The sequence below is a fragment of the Puma concolor genome, chromosome D4, assembly GCF_028749965.1.
Source record: "Puma concolor isolate L17-30 chromosome D4, mPumCon1.1.hap2, whole genome shotgun sequence".
In the NCBI taxonomy this organism is placed as follows: Eukaryota; Metazoa; Chordata; class Mammalia; order Carnivora; family Felidae; genus Puma; species Puma concolor.
In genome coordinates, this window is record NC_141679.1 from 46,289,037 (window position 1) to 46,307,813 (window position 18,777).

At 39.9% G+C, this 18,777-nt stretch overlaps 1 protein-coding gene and 1 long non-coding RNA gene across 2 annotated transcripts in view; both read left to right on the forward strand.

Moving 5' to 3' along the window:
- The window catches only part of LOC147574847 (uncharacterized), a 29,841-nt gene extending 13,961 nt beyond the window's left edge, over nucleotides 1-15,880 (forward strand). Inside the window, exon 2 of the long non-coding RNA XR_015243573.1 lies at nucleotides 14,014-15,880. This is a non-coding gene — a long non-coding RNA (uncharacterized LOC147574847). The remainder of the gene's footprint in view (nucleotides 1-14,013) is intronic.
- Nucleotides 7,895-12,264, forward strand: KLHL9 (kelch like family member 9). Its single transcript, XM_025927563.2, has one exon. It carries the CDS (start codon nucleotides 8,471-8,473, stop codon nucleotides 10,322-10,324), a length of 1,854 nt encoding a protein of 617 aa, XP_025783348.1. The 5' UTR covers nucleotides 7,895-8,470; the 3' UTR covers nucleotides 10,325-12,264.
- Nucleotides 15,881-18,777: the final 2,897 nt, after the last annotated feature.

Here is an 18,777-nt window from a genome sequence, read left to right on the forward strand (position 1 = left end):
CTGTTAAGTTTTTTAAATTCCACATATGAGTGAAATCATATACTTGTCTTTCTCTGACTTATTTTTCTTAGCATAATATACTCTAGTTCCATCTATGTTGTTGCAAATGGCGAGATTTCATGTGTGTGTGTGTGTGTGTGTGTGTGTGTCTGTGTGTGTGTGTGTACAGTAACGTAATATATAGGGCAGAAGACTATGTGGAGTTTCTCTTCTCGTGGACTGTTCTGGTCTATGCAGACAACCATTTCTGAATATTGTATACCATGTTTTCCATAGGTCCCGGTAAGGCTGATGGAGGCTGGGGGCCTGATTCTACAAACCTATGAGAAGTCTTAGAGGGGCCCCCTCACATGGCCATCTGGCCTTCCTTTGCCATAGATGAAGGTGTAGGTGAAGGTGAAGAGCTATCCAGTTTAGGGACTGAATTTCTTGTGATAATCTCTTCTCTCTGACCTGCTTGGGGGGTTCTTCCCAGGGACTCTGCAACCTTGGCGTGGAGTTTGTCCTTGAAACACAGGTAACTGAAGAGGGGAAAATGGACGTGGGAAGTGTAGGTCAAGTGAGGGGGTAGTGTTGAAAGACATGGTGGGGAGTAGGTTCTGGTAGCCTTGCATGCTCTGTGTCAAAAGTAAAAGGCAAGTGGTGGGGTCAGAATGATCCTTGAATATTATGGGATCCGGTGATAAATGGATTTGGAGGAAGAAAGGCACCCCTTGGTGGTGGTGATAAAATAGAAAGTGAGAGGTAAAATGGTCCAGTGGGCAGGGAGGGGTCAGAGATAAAGAGATCAGAGTAACGCCCCAGTGGATCCCAAAGATAACAGAACAGTCTTCCCCAGGTCCCACATGGGAAAGAATGCCTGCTTCCTTGGTGGCTGTAACTGCTCCAGAAAAGTAGCTTCAAAAAGGAACTTGTACAGGTCCCTGCAGGAGATGGGAGGTTCAGAGTGCATCCGGGAGCAGAATGGGGACAGGTCAGGGTGCTACACAGCCCTTTACTGAGAAGGCCATCCTTGTCTAGACTCTCCTCGGTTTCTCTCCTTTCGCAGATTAACATGTTCGATGTGAGAATAGTGTGATAAATGAGCTCTCTGACCAGTCATCCATACTCCCTCCAGGGAGTGTTTAGATATTATTTATTCACATCAACAAAGATAACCCAGTCATCTGATGCAGCCAGTGTGATTTGAAACCTATTTTCCTTAACTGTTATTTGGTCTTGGTATATTCTTCAGTCACTGAATGCATGCATTCTAGGTGTTTTATCTTTGTTTTTTGTTTTTTGAGAGGGAGAGTGTGAGCAGAGGAGGGGCAGAGAGAGGGAGAGAAAGAATCCCAAGCAGGCTCTGCGTTGCCAGCCCAGAGCCCGAGGCGGGGCTTGAACTCATGAAGCAGGAGTTCACGACCTGAGCCGAAACCAAGAGTTGGACACTCAACCAACTGAGCCACCCAGGCACCCTACTAGGTGTTTTATCTTAATCACAAGGTTCTGTGTTTCACTCATAGCAACGTACTTTTCGCTTGGGGAATCTACCAAGAAACAGATTTAATGCAAGGACAAACAGAATGTTTCAGTGCGTTTTAATTAGGTGCTGTCATAGTGAACAGCAGGTAACAGTCATGAGAGTCATTCGTCAATACCCACTCTGAGATGAATCAAGTAAAGTCCTCTCCTTCAAGGGGCTCTCGTCTTCCAGGAACAGGACACAACAAAAGAGGAATATAGGGTAATTAGTGCCGTAAAAACAGCCATGCAGCAACCGTAGACATTCAGCGTTGTGAGTTAAGAACTCTGCCAAGGGATTAGTCTTCAGGGTTCAGTGAAGATGTGATAATTAGCTGGGCTTTTCACCAGGGGTGACTAGGAAGTTTCCAGACAAACATGGAGCAGGACTGCTCTCTTTTACTACTGTGTCAGAGTTAGAAAGGGATGTTGCAATCCTGATGCAAAGTTTTGATGGATAGATTTTCCTAATTATAAAGTCAAGAGATCTGGTATAAAAAATGAATTTGTGAAACTGGGAATTTACTATTAACTGAGAAATTTAATGCACCATCAAATATGAGATTGTCCTCAAAATACCTTTGCAGTTTTTACCCTCAGATTTTCAGGCCGTACCCACCTCCTAGCGTCAGACAGTACGAGGAGCGAGGAGCGGGTCATTAATCAGGAGCCCTGAGTTTGCACACCAGGTTGGAGAAAGGAAACATTTTGCACCCTCTTGCTCTCACTATAGCTGCCTCAGGCCCAAAAGTGCCAGGCCCTGCTTAAAGGTGAAGACTCCTCTTCTGTAATGAAAGCTATGGCATGAGGCTTATTCCTAATATGAGGATCAATTTCTGCTAGGAAAGAGCCTCTTATCAGTTCCAGAGGAAAATTCCCCCAAAGAGGCACATCTACACAGACCAGAAAAGCCTTCCCTCCACAGACTTGGTGTCTGGCCCTGTCGTACTTGGCCATCGCGGGCTCTTCCTGCCAGAGCTTTATTAGCCCACACAGTGACTGCATCCTGCTTTCTGTTTCCTTTGAACTACATGGGCTGGCTGCCCTCATTCTTCAAATGTATTCGACATAAAAAAGGAAGACTTCTCTTACATATGTTTTTTTACAAATTCTGGAAATATCATTCAACTATTTCTTTGTGTTCATCTGGGAAACGTTTCAGCCAGAAACCACAACAGAATAGGGAGCTGCTGTACTGAAAGGGCAGTGTGAGGAAAGGAAGCGCAGGAGGAGGGCTCCCTGGTAATTGACGAGCCGAATGAAGAAGGAAACTTGTGTGAAAATGGAGGTAAGGGAATAATAGATCCAGAAAAAGAGGGAGAGGTATGAGGCGCTGGAATCAGCAAAAGAATCAGGTACATCTTCCCCATCCTGGGCTAGGAGCCTCCTCCCAATTTCAGATACTGATGTAAGACGCTGACTGTGCTGACTGCACAGAAATCAAACACGTCTTTGATGTGATGCCCGCTTATTTTCTTCAGGTTTATTGCTAGAACTCAGCTGACTTGTCAGCTATCAAGAGCGAGATGGCATAGTTTCAAACCAGTTTATAGGAAAAGACATGTAATAGAGAAAATGAAGAAAATAGCTACCACTTATTAAGTGCTAACCCCAAGGAAGGGGTGGCTAAGAGCCTTTAAATGTACTTATGTCAGCTCTACAAATATTTTTTACTCCATTTTCCATTTGAGAAAACCACAACTTGGGAAGCTGAGTCGTTTCTGAGCAGAAGGGGTGTTCCATGCAGAACCCTGCATAGAATCTGCAAGTTGAATCTCCCCTAGTGAGTTATGGGTGATTCTTTATGTTGGATTTCTGGTTTTTTAATCGATTTTTTTTTACTTGAAAAATTATTCTTTCTCTTTTTCCTTGGGCTTCTCTTTTTAGTGGTTACATTTGTACTTTCTGATGCTTTAATCTATTCTTTGTTCCCTACCTTAGATTTTTGTGAAAGAGAAATTCTCTAATACAGCTTCATTTGCCCATCTGGTGAAGGAAGTTTCTCAGAATTTTATATTCACTGCAGGATGGTTATGGTAACATTATAAAATTTCATGACTTTTATAAGGCCCATGCTGACCTCTGTAGAACAACTCAGAAGTTAATCAGGAAAGATAACCAAGCAAAAATGTCAAAGAATAGAACAGGAAACATTTTTACATATCTAGCTTTACCAGACAAGGAACTGGATTATAATACAGTTACAACACATGTAAACATGGTGACAGTAAGGGAACTCAGGTGGCCAGAACAATGAAGAAAACAATCCCAGATATGGTCATATTATCAGTAGTAATTAAGTTTAGAATTAGATGTTAATACAGAAGAAAAGAGCTTTCCAGTAAATGGTAATGGGATAAATGCCTGGCACTCTAGACACAAATTGATTTAGATGCTCATCTCAAATCATAGATAAAAATAAACAAAATTCTAATGGAATATAGAAAAAAATGTGAAGGGGGGCACCTGGGTGGCTCAGTTGGTTGAGCATCTGACCCTTGATTTCAGCTCAGGTCATGATCTCGAGGTTCCTGAGTTCGCCTCGCATCGGGCTCCACAAGGATGGGGCAGAGCCTGCTTGGGATTCTCTCTCTTCCCTCTCTCTCTGCCTCTCTCTCTTCTCTGACCCTCTCCCACTTGTGCACACGTGTGGTCTCTCCCAAAATAAATAGACTTCAAAAAAAAAAAAAAGAAGAAGAAAGAAATGTGAAGTATTTAAAACATAAATGGGAACTGATAATTCATAAGATCTGTGGAGGAATGAGGACGGAGAGTACTGGTGTTCTGCACATTCAACACACCAGCACTCAGAGAAAATATAAAGAAAATGGGCTGTTATTTGTAAATATGAAACTGACAAAGAGGTACATCATAGGACTGTAGCCACAATCTGCATGACGTTTATACCCACTTTTCAGAAGTAAGGATATATAAAAACAAAATTCATCAGGACAGTACAAAACTAGTTAATGTCGTAAAATGAAACCCAAATAAAGAGAACTAAAACTAGCAAACAAAGCAAATGAAAGAACATTCTAGCCCACAAGTACATAAACATGATTGAACAGTGATGCCTGACATTTTAGCCTATTAAATAAGCAATTATTTAAAAGAAATAAAATACTGATTTTATACGCTTGGTGCCACTACACCCATTCCTGGAACTCTATCCCCCAAAATGTTTGTAAAAAGGTTGCACCTGATTTTGAAAAATTTTTAATTTATCTTTATATTATCCCAATTTTTTTCCTTTCAGGTCCTTCCCTATTTCTCTTCTTTCCTTCACAGATAAACCTTCTCAAGAAAAGTTTCTATCCACTCTGTCTCCAATACCTCTTATCTTATTTACTCTCAGTCAATACACTCTGATCTGGATTCTGGGGCACGAATTCTGCCAAACCTCACTTTCCCTGAAGACAAGACATCACCTTTTGACATATCTCTTGCCTTAAACACCTCTCATCACCCTTGTCTCCTGCTTGTCCTCCTATTGTGCTGCCTCCATTCCAGTGTCGTTCTCAGGCTCCTTATTCTTTCCCCCCATGAAATTGTGAAGGTCCCTACGGTTCAATTTGTGGTAGGCTTTCTATTTTCTATGTCTAAAAGACCTCATTCATTCCTTAGCATTTAGGGACCAGGTATACTTCGGCTCCCAAGTTAACATTTCTAGCCATAGCACTCTGCAAATTCTAGAACTGTGCAACACATATCAGGGCTTAGTATTTTTGCATCCTCCAGTTTCTGGTGATAGATGCTACTTTTCTTTTGCTTTCTGTGTTAGTCTATAATGTAGTTGAAATTAATTAGCTGATTGCTTAAGACTTTCATGTTTCCTTCCAACAAAAAGGAAAAGTTCCAAGAGGGATGGCACTTGGTTTTCTTTATTCAGCTTTTTATCTTGAAGGCAGGCATAGCGCCTATGATTTAGAGACTTAAGTATTACATGTAGTTTGGATGAAATGAATGGATGAACTGTACCTTTAATTAAGCTACAAAAACAGTCTTGGTATTTATTTATTAAAAATAAACCAATACAAAAAGATTTGAAAGTAAAACTTTAAACAGAACAAAGAGAATAGTTTAAAAATATAAAGGTGACCACTGTATAACTAGTATAATGTACAGGTGAGCATAACAGCATACAAGCAAAAATATTGAAAACAATAAATATAATAAAATAGGTAAATACATGAATAAAGTCATTTATGATGGGCTGGTGCCTCCTATGAACTGGGTGTTTTGACTTTATAGTTGCTTAATACTATCAATAAATGTGACACATTTGATTTATTTCATGATGAAATCTTTCAAAATGACTAAACATGTGGGAGTATGATGAAGTGTATCTGTCCATAGTAATTGTTTTTACTAAATGTTCATTTATGTATTTTGAGGTGGGGGGAGTGCATGTGAGATCTGGGGAGGGGCAGAGAGAAAGAGAGAATCCCAAGCAGGCTCTGTGCTGTCAGCAGACAACCGGACACAGGGATTGATCTCATGAACCTTAATAAGATCATGACCTAAGCTGAAATCAAGAGTCTTGACGCTTATCCAATTGAGCCACCCAAGCACCTCCATACTAATTGTTTTATTAAGAGCACAGGTCTGGGGCACCTGGGTGGCACAGTTGGTTAAGAGACCCACTCTTGATTTCAGCTCAGGTCATGACCCCAGGGTCATGGAATCGAGCCCCACATTGGGTTCTGCGCTGTGTGTGGAGCCTGCTTAAAGATTCTTTCCCTCTCCCTCTGCCCCTCTACCCTACTAGCTCTCTCCTCTTTCTCTAAATAAATAAATAAACAAACAAACAAATAAAAGAGCATAGATCTGTTTCCTTAGCTCTTAATCATTCTTGCAAACTTGATAAGAGATCTCATCATTTCTTGCTCTGACAACTGTCAAAATAGTAGCTCTATTCTTCCTTTTTCAGATAGAGACTGATTCCTTGGAAGTCCTTCTTCATAGCCAGTATGGAGTCTTCATTGCTCAGGGGAGTCTTTCTATCGCCAACTCCTGCACCAAGCAGGTTTCCAAGACTTCCCAATGCTGATGAAGTCCAGTAAAGAATACTTTCAGGTCAGTCTCAATCCAACCAACCTCATATGCTGAACGTGTTTAAGATATGCTGGAGCATCTGGTGGAGGCCACTGGCAGTCTGAACCTTCTGGAACTTGCTGCCATCTACTGAAACCAAAGAAAACGATTGGAACCAGCTAACTCTCCATCAGTAGGGGATTGGTTAAATAATTTATGATACAACCATTTATAGGGAAACAATATAAAGTTCTCTAGTTACAAATATGGGAAGATCTCCAAGTGAAAAAAAAGTAGGTGCAGAACAGTGACTACAGTTTGCTATCTTTTACATGAAAATAGAGTATAATAAAATGTTATATTCTTACTAGTTTGCATATGCATAAAGAAACTAGACAGATTTGAAAGACATGAATCCCTTCAGACTGTGGAAAGTGTTGGAAGAAATTGTGTCACAATGTACATTTATTCATATGCCGAAATTTAAGTTTACCACGAAAGAAATTCAAGCTAATAAAAATATTCATAAAGGGAAAAATAGAGGGGAAATGCACAAACATTGCTGGTGATCACATTTTGGGAACATTTTTATATGTCTTGAGTCCCATCCTTAGGATTTATCCAAAAACGGGGGAAAGTTTTGTGCCTAGATTTTATAAGTTTATTAGAGACTATAAAAGAATGAAGTACAAGAAGTTATATATATTCAGGAACAAATAATGGGCAAAGGAAACTATAGTATGTATATTCATTGGAAAGTTGTATAGCCACGTAAAGATGTGTGAGCGGGAAACAATTACTGATGATGGAATTGCATTTTGAGGACAAAATTTAGGCTACGTTATTCACATAGCGGGGTCACAGTTTGGTTACTGGGAGACGCACGATGTATGTTTCAAGTGATTAGTAATTTGAAAATATGAACCCAAGTTATAATTGAGGTGTTATTATGTTGTGCCGGTTAGAAATCACAGCTAACGTGCTTTATTGAGGCACAGTGTTAAGCATCTTCCTCCTCCGCCCTCTTTACTGCCCCATTTCTTTTCAATTCATACAAAAGCCGCATTTCATTGTTATTCCAAAGGCAGAAGCCAGGAAGTACAAATCTTAAAGAAAAAGTACGAATTGAGGAGGAGAGCTCGGAGGCCGCGACACGTTTATACCACACGCGCAGCATAACATACGGTCACCCGTTCCGGCCCATTGAATCCCACCCACGCAGCGACCCAGAGAGGCCCCGCTCGCGGCCACACCACACCCCTCCTCCTCCCCAACCCCCGCCCTTTGCGTCTCCCCCGTCCTTCCTCCCCATCCCCCATACGTCCGCCCACTGACGAGGTCGGACGGCTGCGCAGCCGCAGTAGCTGCCGCGGCCGCTCCTAGCCCTGGGGATCCTGGGACGAGGCCTTTCCGGAAGGAGCGGCTCGGCGTCCGGGGCTAGGCCCTTGTTCCAGGCCCGGGCTCAAGCCAGGCCCTCGTTCCAGGCCCTCGTCCTAACACAGCTCTCCGTAGCCGCCGCGACGCTCTGGTGACAGCGGAGGGCGCCGCGGGCCGCTCGCTGAGGTGGCCGGCCTCGCCGCCAAGCGAGCCGCAGTACGTGGCGGCGCCTCCCCCTTGGCCCGGAGCGGAACTGCTGGAGGAGCGGCAGCGCAGGCCGGACGGACCAGGTGAACCGGGTCACTTAACAGCTTTCTGGTGATGAATCATCTGCATGACGGTCAGATTTGAGGTCCACAGCCCTTTGTGGTCCTGCTATCGGACAGTTTTCAGTGGATGACTGACTGGTGTGATCTGAGGGGTGCCGCAGGGACTGCTTGCCCTTGATAAGGAAAGCGAGCTCCCCGGCTCTTTGGACGGCCTCGTTTCCTTGAAAGCTGTCAGATTATAACTTCTTTCTCCGGCACAGATCTGTGCAAAAGGAAGGCTTTCACACATGAAAGTGTCTCTTGGTAACGGCGAAATGGGCGTCTCCGCCCATTTGCAGCCTTGCAAGGCAGGAACCACACGTTTTTTTACCAGCAATACTCACAGTTCGGTGGTATTGCAAGGCTTTGATCAGCTTAGAATAGAAGGATTGCTTTGCGATGTGACACTGGTACCGGGTGATGGAGATGAAATCTTCCCCGTTCACAGAGCTATGATGGCGTCTGCTAGCGATTATTTCAAGGCTATGTTCACGGGTGGAATGAAAGAACAAGATCTAATGTGCATTAAGCTTCATGGGGTGAACAAGGTTGGTCTGAAGAAAATAATTGATTTTATTTATACTGCAAAACTTTCTCTTAATATGGACAATCTTCAGGACACGCTTGAAGCTGCCAGCTTTTTACAAATCTTACCTGTTTTGGACTTCTGTAAAGTATTTCTTATTTCGGGAGTCTCTTTAGATAACTGCGTTGAAGTTGGACGAATTGCTAACACCTACAATCTCATAGAAGTGGATAAGTATGTCAATAATTTCATCCTGAAGAATTTTCCTGCATTATTGAGTACTGGAGAGTTTCTAAAACTCCCTTTTGAACGGCTTGCCTTTGTGCTTTCCAGTAATAGTCTTAAGCACTGTACTGAACTTGAGCTCTTCAAGGCTGCCTGTCGCTGGCTAAGGTTGGAAGACCCTCGGATGGATTATGCTGCAAAATTGATGAAGAATATTCGATTTCCATTGATGACACCACAGGATCTCATCAATTACGTGCAGACAGTAGATTTCATGAGAACAGACAATACCTGTGTGAATTTGCTTTTAGAAGCTAGCAATTACCAAATGATGCCATACATGCAGCCAGTGATGCAGTCAGATAGAACTGCCATTCGATCTGACTCGACGCACTTGGTCACATTAGGAGGAGTTTTGAGGCAGCAGCTGGTTGTCAGTAAAGAACTGCGGATGTATGACGAAAGGGCACAAGAATGGAGATCTTTAGCCCCCATGGATGCTCCTCGTTACCAGCATGGTATTGCTGTCATTGGAAACTTTCTTTATGTAGTTGGTGGTCAAAGTAATTATGACACGAAAGGAAAGACTGCTGTCGATACAGTTTTCAGATTTGATCCTCGGTATAACAAATGGATGCAGGTTGCATCTTTAAACGAAAAGCGCACATTCTTCCACTTGAGTGCTCTCAAGGGACATTTATATGCTGTTGGTGGGCGCAGTGCAGCTGGTGAGCTGGCCACAGTAGAATGTTACAACCCAAGGATGAATGAGTGGAGCTATGTTGCAAAGATGAGTGAACCGCACTATGGCCATGCCGGAACAGTGTATGGAGGCTTAATGTATATTTCAGGAGGAATTACTCATGACACTTTCCAAAATGAGCTTATGTGTTTTGACCCAGATACAGACAAATGGGCACAGAAGGCTCCAATGACTACAGTCAGAGGTCTGCACTGCATGTGTACAGTTGGAGACAAGCTCTATGTCATTGGTGGCAATCACTTCAGAGGAACAAGCGATTATGATGATGTTCTAAGCTGTGAATACTATTCACCAACCCTGGACCAGTGGACTCCAATTGCTGCTATGTTAAGAGGTCAAAGTGATGTTGGAGTTGCCGTCTTTGAAAATAAAATCTATGTTGTAGGTGGATATTCTTGGAATAATCGTTGTATGGTAGAAATTGTCCAGAAATATGACCCAGAGAAGGATGAGTGGCATAAAGTTTTTGACCTTCCAGAGTCTCTTGGTGGCATTCGAGCTTGTACTCTCACAGTTTTTCCACCTGAGGAAAACCCTGGGTCACCTTCTAGAGAATCACCTCTTTCAGCACCTTCAGATCATTCTTAGGACTAAAATGTAATACCTTTACAGCGCATCATGGATGATCTCACACTTCCCCTTCAGTTGTTATCTTCTTACAGCGACTGGTACAGTTAATTAGATAAGTGGTAACTGATGTTATTTGTATTGTTTGGCTTAGTGTGTTTATCATATGGTTAACAAATGTATTCTGAAAATGTATTCAACATAGCCAGCTGTTTTAACAGATGTAAGAAGATAGGTAGCGAACTGTTTTAGATGTCTTTGTGGTGTTGTGTAAGTCAAATTGTAGGTGATCGTAGTAAATGTGTAACTGTGTTCATTATGCTTCAAAGTGGAGAGTTTTCATCTTTGACTTCAAAACATCAAAGGGAGGCTGCCTGCTCTAACCTAAAATAAAAAAAGGTCGCCAAATATTATTACCTACGTCCCTTTTTTCATATAGTTTTTGACATCGTTGCCAATTCACCAGATCGTGTGAGTGCATTCAGAATATGTGAAGTTTCTTAGAAATAAACAGTAAAGCCCTAAGTCAGGGTTTTGTATTTCTCTCTGGAGAGGGAAAGGGAGAGAGAAAATATAAGGTCGTGTGCACGCACACACACCTACATACTGTGTATATACATTCGTATGTCCACACACAGGCACATCTAATTTTTAAATTGATATTTCATCTGTAGGGAAATTGTTTTTAAATTAATTTTTTGTTCTACCTAGCAGCTATTTATATTCAAATGGGAATTCAGTACCAGAGAATAGGTGTCTGTAGAGTCATACTAAATTGAGACAGATAAGGGCTACAACAGATTAAATTGACCACCAAATTTGTCATTTGACTAAATTGTCACTTCAGATGAAACTTCTTTTACTTCTTCTGCTTGTGAATTCTGTGGAGTTGCTTTTATACAGGTTATTTAGCAAAGTTCAGGTTTCTGAGAATTGGTTTAGCTGAGTAAATGTAAGCTGTGCTATTTTCTACCTTTTTATTCGGTAAAACTTACATGAAGACAGCTGAGAAAGGAATATGCTGAACAAAACTATAGGGTTTTAAGTTCGGTTTCCCAACTTAGTCATTCTAACATGATCATTTGATTTGGGGTGGTTGCTCCAGCTTTGTGTGATCTGCCTCAAGGCTGTGATTTGAGCAGGAGAGATACAGTCAGTTCTGTGTCAAATCAGAATAATGTCCTTTTGGCTATGTCTAAAGAACAGGACCAACTTCAGATTCCCTAAGAAGCCAGCTACAGAAAGCTTAGGACTCTGCTGTCTTTCAGGCAGTACTAAAGTCGATGTTCAGTCTTTAAAATACCAAGGGCATCCCTCCTGGTTGCTAATCACATGGGGAGATCCCAGTGAGACTTTTTCAGCAAAAGGAGTCCTCTTTATGTAGTGAGTGATTCTGGAGAGGTACTTTCCTAGAATAATTGCCTACCTGAAGAAAAAATTTACATATGTACTTTGACATACATATGAATATGTATATCCCTACACTTGGGAAGTTGTCATAGTATAAACCAGGAACAATCTTTTTATTGACAATCCCATAATAAAACTCAGGAACCAAGACAAGAGGAATTGGCTTCCAGGGATCTGAACCTTACTGCCCATACAAGTGTTGATTCATTTTAATGCTTTTTATGATTTCTGCATTGGCAGAAAATTTCATACTTTCTATGTTTTTTTAAATGACTAATTTTTTATTACTAAAAGTAGCACATTGAGTACATTTAGAAAATAGAAAAAGTAGAAATTGATGTAAACTTTGTGCATTGAATAAGCAAGAAATGGCATCCCAATCATTTCTTTATTAATAAGGTTAAATATTTGTGTGGTTTCTTTTGAGTAGCTGTGTTTCCTGTGTTTGAATGTGCATGTCTTTTACCCTTTTGATGATACCTATTGGAGTTGCTTTGTTTTTTCATACCAAGTTATAGGTTCTCTATATAATAAATGTAATTTAACTGGCATTTGCTTGCATCGATTTCATTTTCTCAATCTATTACAGTTTTACAAAGGCAGGGCCATTTAGTTAATTTTTGAGGTAAAATTTGTCCATCCTTTTGCATTTTGACCTTTTAGGGATAATTCTGCTATAGTTCCTTTATTATTATTTTTTTAAATTTATGTTTATTTTTTAAGTAGGCTTCACACCCAGCCTGGGGCTTGAACTCACAACCCAGAGATTAAGCGTTGCGTACTCTACCAACTGAGCCAGCCAGGCATCCCTCCTTTATTTTTTACCTAGTATTGATGTATGACTCTTTTGGCGCCAATTCTGACAGGCTGAGATGGTATTGCCCTGTTTGCCTTCTAAAAGCACAAGCTTTTCTCTTTGCCTTGTTGAAGAAAGGTTTCTGCCTTCTGTTACATTTGACTCTGTTGCTTTGTAATTAGCTAAATGTTGCCTAACTGCTCCCCCTATATCCCCTGCCTGCAGCCTCACACACTCCACCTCTCATCCTTTCACTTTATAATTTTCTGCAGTTGACCTCTCTCTTGGCAATCATAAAATAGCTGACTGATGCGATTCAAATACTAGTAATTACATCCGGAATTCCTTGCTTATAAAGAAAACTTCAGTAGCTTTGAAATGATTGGAGCTGATTTTTTTTTTTTTTACAGAAAAGATGAAAAAAGGATAAACTCCAAGTACATTAAACATTTCTTAACATTTCTTATTTTCATTTTTCTAAGTTTAAAAATTATATTTTTCTGATTATAGAAGTATTATAGAAGCATTATAGAAAGTATAGGAAAATAAAAGTGAAAAGTATAAGTTATCAATGATTCCATATGTCAATGGTAATTTCTGTTAATATTGGGTATATTGTGCATATACACATGTACAGACATCAAATATTTTTCAAATCTGCCAGACCCTAACCTAAAATCTGGATGGTAAGAGGAAATAAATTCAACTTTCAAAGACACATGCTGCTATCATGACTTTCTCTCCAGGTTTTACAAAATGTGTATAAAATAGTAAATAATGTGCTTTTTTCCTAATTATCAAATACATGTGCATTAAGAAAAACATTCTGTTTTTACTCAGGCAAATCCATACTTCTATTTGTCCCTTCTTGTCAACAGAATTCCTGTAGTTTACCTGCAAACCAAACACATTCAATCATGTTCAAATTTTTCTGGTTTGTAATTAAAATTACCTGGTTTTGATTATAAAGACCCAACTATGCTCCTGCAGAACATTTCATTCAAAACTACAGAAATCTGTCAAAAGCAGTGAAACCAATGTCCTATCCCCAGCTCACCCGTTTAATTAACTAAAGACCCTGGGTAAGTAAGCTCTCAAAGCTTGAGTTTCCCCTTTAGTATGTGAAATTAGGGTGGGTGTTAATAATTGTATCTCTATCAAAATTATAAGTAGAAAATGTTACAAAGTGATTAGCATAAGATGTGCACAGAGAAGCATTTAGTAAACGATAGTGGGTATAATAAAATTGGCATCATTTTGCATCACAATTTTTTACTTCAGTTTTATCTTAATGATTAAAAAAATTTTTTTTAACGTTTATTTTTGAGACAGAGAGAGACAGGGCATGAATGGGGGAGGGGCAGAGAGAGAGGGAGACACAGAATCTGAAACAGGCTCCAGGCTCTGAGCTGTCAGCACAGGGCCCGACGTGGGGCTCGAACTCACGGACCATGAGACCATGACCTGAGCCAAAGTCAGCCGCTTAACCGACTGAGCCACCCAGGTGCCCCTTATCTTACTGATTTTTATAGGTTATTTTCTTAGAAAGTATTAAATGCCTGTACAATTTTCCACTCACGAATGTACCTTCATATAGTTTCCATTTCCCAATAAGTGTATATTTAAATATCTACCTTATGTTTTCACCATTATAAATTGAGCAAGATTTTATATTCCTACATAAAATTTTGTCCCTGTCTGACTCTGATAAATTCTAAAGAAGTAAAATCTAACTCAAATAGTTTGGGTTCTTGAAAAATATTTCCAAGGATGCGCCAATGTGCATTTTCCAGCAGAATGTGTTTGGTGATTATTTCAAAGGAAATCTTTGCAGTTATAGTTACCTTCCTGGTTTGGGTTTATATGTTTTCAATTACTGACGACACTGAATTTTTTGCTTATTGAGCAGGTGCATTCTTGTGAGTCATTTTTTCCTGTCTTTTGCTTTAAATGTCCTATCTGCTACAAAGACTTTTTTTTTTTTTCTTAATTGGTGAGGGCAGGTCTACTCAACTTTTTAAGGTGAGCTATATAATCAACATATGCTAGTTCAGGTTCACATTATGATTTGATAATATGTATATGCTGTGATAAGGTCACCACAATAGGTGTAATTAACATTCATCACCACACATAGTTACCGATTTTTTTTTCCTGAAATGAGAACTTTTTAAGATTTACTTTCTTAGCAACTTTCGTGTACACAGCCGTATTAACTGTAGTCACTTGCTGTGCATTACATCTGCAGGGCTCATGTATCTTATAACTAGAAATCTGAACCCTCTGACCACCTTCACCCATTCAATTTGACACAGCCAAATATGTCCATCTTTTTTGCATTTTGAACTCTCAGTGATAATTTGGCTGTTTTTTTGTTTTGTTTTGTTTTACATAGTACTGATGTCACATTTCTTGCCCTTTATCCTATTGCTTTATCAGTGCTAATTCTTAACTTGCTAAGGTGGCATTTACTGCTTATCTTCTGTTCAGATAGCTTTTCTTTCTGATTGAAATGAAGATGAATTTTTAAAACATTTATAAAAATCCTTTTATGTTAATATTAGTCTCTAATTACAGTATTTCCCCATCTTTTTTCTTTGAGTATATGTCTTAACATGCAAGGTTTTTTGGGTTTTTTTTGTAATGTGGTGAAATTACTTTTTCCTTTGTCATTTTTAAATGTTTTCTTGCATATTTTCCCTCCATGATATGGTACAATTATCCCAGTATTTTATATTATTATGAATATGATTTTTTATTAGACTTCTGGCATGAAATCTAATGTATGTTTTCAAATTGTTATCCAATTGTCCCATCACCACTTTTTGAATAATTTTCACTTTCTCACTGAATTTTTAGGCTTTTTAAAATCGTATAATAAAATCTTATATGGGTCATTTAGGGTCTCTTTCTTCAGTTCCAATGACCTTTTATTCAAACTGTCTTTGGTATATAGATTGCTGTTTTGAATGAGATTTTGTTTTCATCTTGTATTCCAGACTTTATTGCAGTTATAGTGGGAAATACATAGTTGAAGCATGCTGGTTTTCTGTCATCATTACTGTCATTGATTCTTAAGTTTTTGGATGAAATGTTACTCTCATTGATTTGTAACAGATTTTTGGGTTGATTCTCTAGTGTTTCCACCTTAGATAATTATGTTATCTGCAGAGTATAAAAAACCTTGTTTCATATTATCTGTCTCGTAACTAAAAACATTAGTTTATGCTTCCAGCACAATTATAGTAGTGACACAAGGCATTGTGTCTTGCAGGTGATTTTAATAGAGGTAATTATAGTTTGATAATTTATTTGTTAAAGAGAGACATTCTTGATTTTGCTCATTAAATGTAAGTGCACACAGTGCAGAACTGTTGAAGTTGAGTTCCTTAACCAAGAATAGGTTAGTTCCTCTATTTGCTTGCTAACAGTCCCCACTTTCTAGGGACTGATATTATTCTGCCATCTACTGGTTGAAAGTAAAAGTCCTCGTTTTAAATTTTTTTTTTTTTTTTTTTAACGTTTATTTATTTTTGAGACAGAGAGAGACAGAGCATGAACAGGGAAGGGTCAGAGAGAGGGAGACACAGAATCCGAAACAGGCTCCAGGCTGTGAGCTGTCAGCACAGAGCCCGACGCGGGGCTCGAACTCACAGACCGTGAGACCATGACCTGAGCCGAAGTCGGCCGCTTAACCGACTGAGCCACCCAGGCGCCCCAAAAGTCCTCGTTTTAGATAGATTGCAGAAAATGTATCTCCTTAAAGACAAACGACAACAGCAAGACCCCAGTAATGACAAAAGCCATGAGAAATTTTGGTAGCATATGGGAAACTTCAAGGCTTCACATCATACTCATTACATAATTAAATATACAAAACCTATGGTAACTTTTGGTGGATACAGTGGGACAGTTATCAAAGAGAATGTATTTTTTGACATCACATAAAAATATACATGTAAATTGCTTTGATCATTATTTTATTGATAAATTCATATAATTATGACTATTATCAAAGGTTTGCAACATTTTGTCTAAGCAACCACATTCACTACTGCATGCCCTTTTTCGGGTGGGCGGGGGAGTACACTCCCCATTCTTCTTAAATTTTTTTTAGCAGAGAGCCTTATCATGAAGACACTTACACAGTAAATCTTTTCAACAGCAGAAAGGATATAATATGCAATGATCCAGGTATAAGTAAATCTGATAAACATATTATTCTAAGAGCTTTTTATATGGGCTTGCCCATGTGGATTCCAGGGATCAGGTCACTGCTCTAGCCACACAGCTTTCATTCAGCCTAAACAGCAACATATGTACACAGGCACACACACGTGTAATACAGATACCCAAATTCTTTAGAGTACCATCCATGGGCTTTCTTTGAGAAAGCGTGTTTCTTGGCTATGGGAATGGTAAGAGTGGCATAACTCCCCATTTTCTAATTCTCCAAAACATTGTCTCAGATTAAAATATCCTCCTACATTCATACATTAAGCATTCTTTTCCTCGGGAGGGATATGACTGAAAACAGGTGACTTCTTACTAAGACCGGTCCTGAATGACAAACAAGTCGCTGGCTGGATGTTCTCTTTAAAGAAAAAATCATTAAGACAACTGATGATTCTGGGCCACAATAGCACTTCCCTGGAGTAGTTATTACACTTCCGTGATGTCACAGGACCAAGCTGTTCTATTTGAAGAAATGGGCAGTTTCTGAAAACTTCATCATAGAAATGTTGAGGATGCTTTTGGGGAGATGACCACAGATGGTGGTATTAGGCACAAGAAACATGTACAACCTGCGACTGCTCAGCTCCATGCCTGCATAGAAAGAGTGATTGATTTCCCTCTAGTCCACATTTCTGTATAACTGCCCCACTGCTGGCTTTCAGGAGACCAGAGTCACAGAGAAAAATCTCAGCAATAACGTAACTCCGTAACAGCCTTGTCCACCCCCTCGGAATGACTTCACACCCCAGACCTAACCTATACCATAGTCCCAATAATTCTATTCTACCCGAATTGGGCATTCGAGCTGTAAAAACTGCTTTTATTAATATTGAGGACATGGTACTGAGAAGCACTGTCCTCTCACATCATAGACGAGTATCTATTTGTCTGATATCATATATCTGATTGTCTTTTTGAAGTTTCTGAGCCACATGGCCACTTTGACCCAACAGACCAGCAACCCAATTTCCAACTCACCTGCAAAGCTTCGTATAGTGGGTTTTCATACACTACATTCCACATTTATCCTGGCATTATAGTTTCCAAGGAAAGAGGAATCCTGGGTATCCTTCTCAGACCTGTTGGCAAAGGAATGTGGCCAATAAGACACAACCCTCTCAGCTTTTAAGTGAGTTTTACTTTCCTACCAGTGACTACCCCAGCTCCACTGTGTTCCTAGAACATCCAGGATAAAACCAGTACATACTAGCTCAAGCACTTGGGTCCAGCGCTGATATTCTTTTCCCTGATTCCCTTAGAATCATGTAGCCCAAGCTGAAACCCTGTAAGAATCCCCTTTCTATCCCTTCCTACTGAACCTTGTGATTCTTCATGGTGAATGCTCTCACAGCAGAAGTTAAGAAATCTGACCTGGGTTGACTATAGATCTGTTGCTGTTGGTCTACACCTGCTGTGCCTCATTACAACTCCAGAAAAGGAAGGAGTGTGAGAGTAACCCAAGAGAGAACCAGCACAATCTTCAGCCCCATCTATGCTGTTAGTGGTCAGAGAGAAGATAATTCAGGGCTCATTTGGGGGTGGGGGGAGGAAGCTGGCAGATGTCCCCTTTATACACATTTTTAACTATTGTTAAAATATCTGAAAGATTTTAGAAGAAAAAAAAACCTTTCTTCTAATGTGAAAAGAAAAAAATGAGGATGGGGGAAACCCATAACAGAGAAAGCTATAACATTATGTATTTTATATGTATGTTATAGATAATACATATAACATTCTCATAGCTATCATGTAGATATTTTGAATGTTAAAAAAATTTAGTGATGTGATCACATCGTGCACCACAATCCCTTGAAATGAGAAGCGCACGATTGGAAACATTGCTTTTGAAGACCTCCTGGAAGATTACAAGCAGATTTGATTGGCTCGGATTCCAAGAGCAGAAAACACACGACCCGCGAGGTGAGTATGACGAAATCGCTACAGAGCAAGAGAAATCACGGGGAGACTGAGACAGACTGTGTGTCTTCCAGAGATGACCCACCACAGCATCTCCCAGCCCACATGTGTCTTG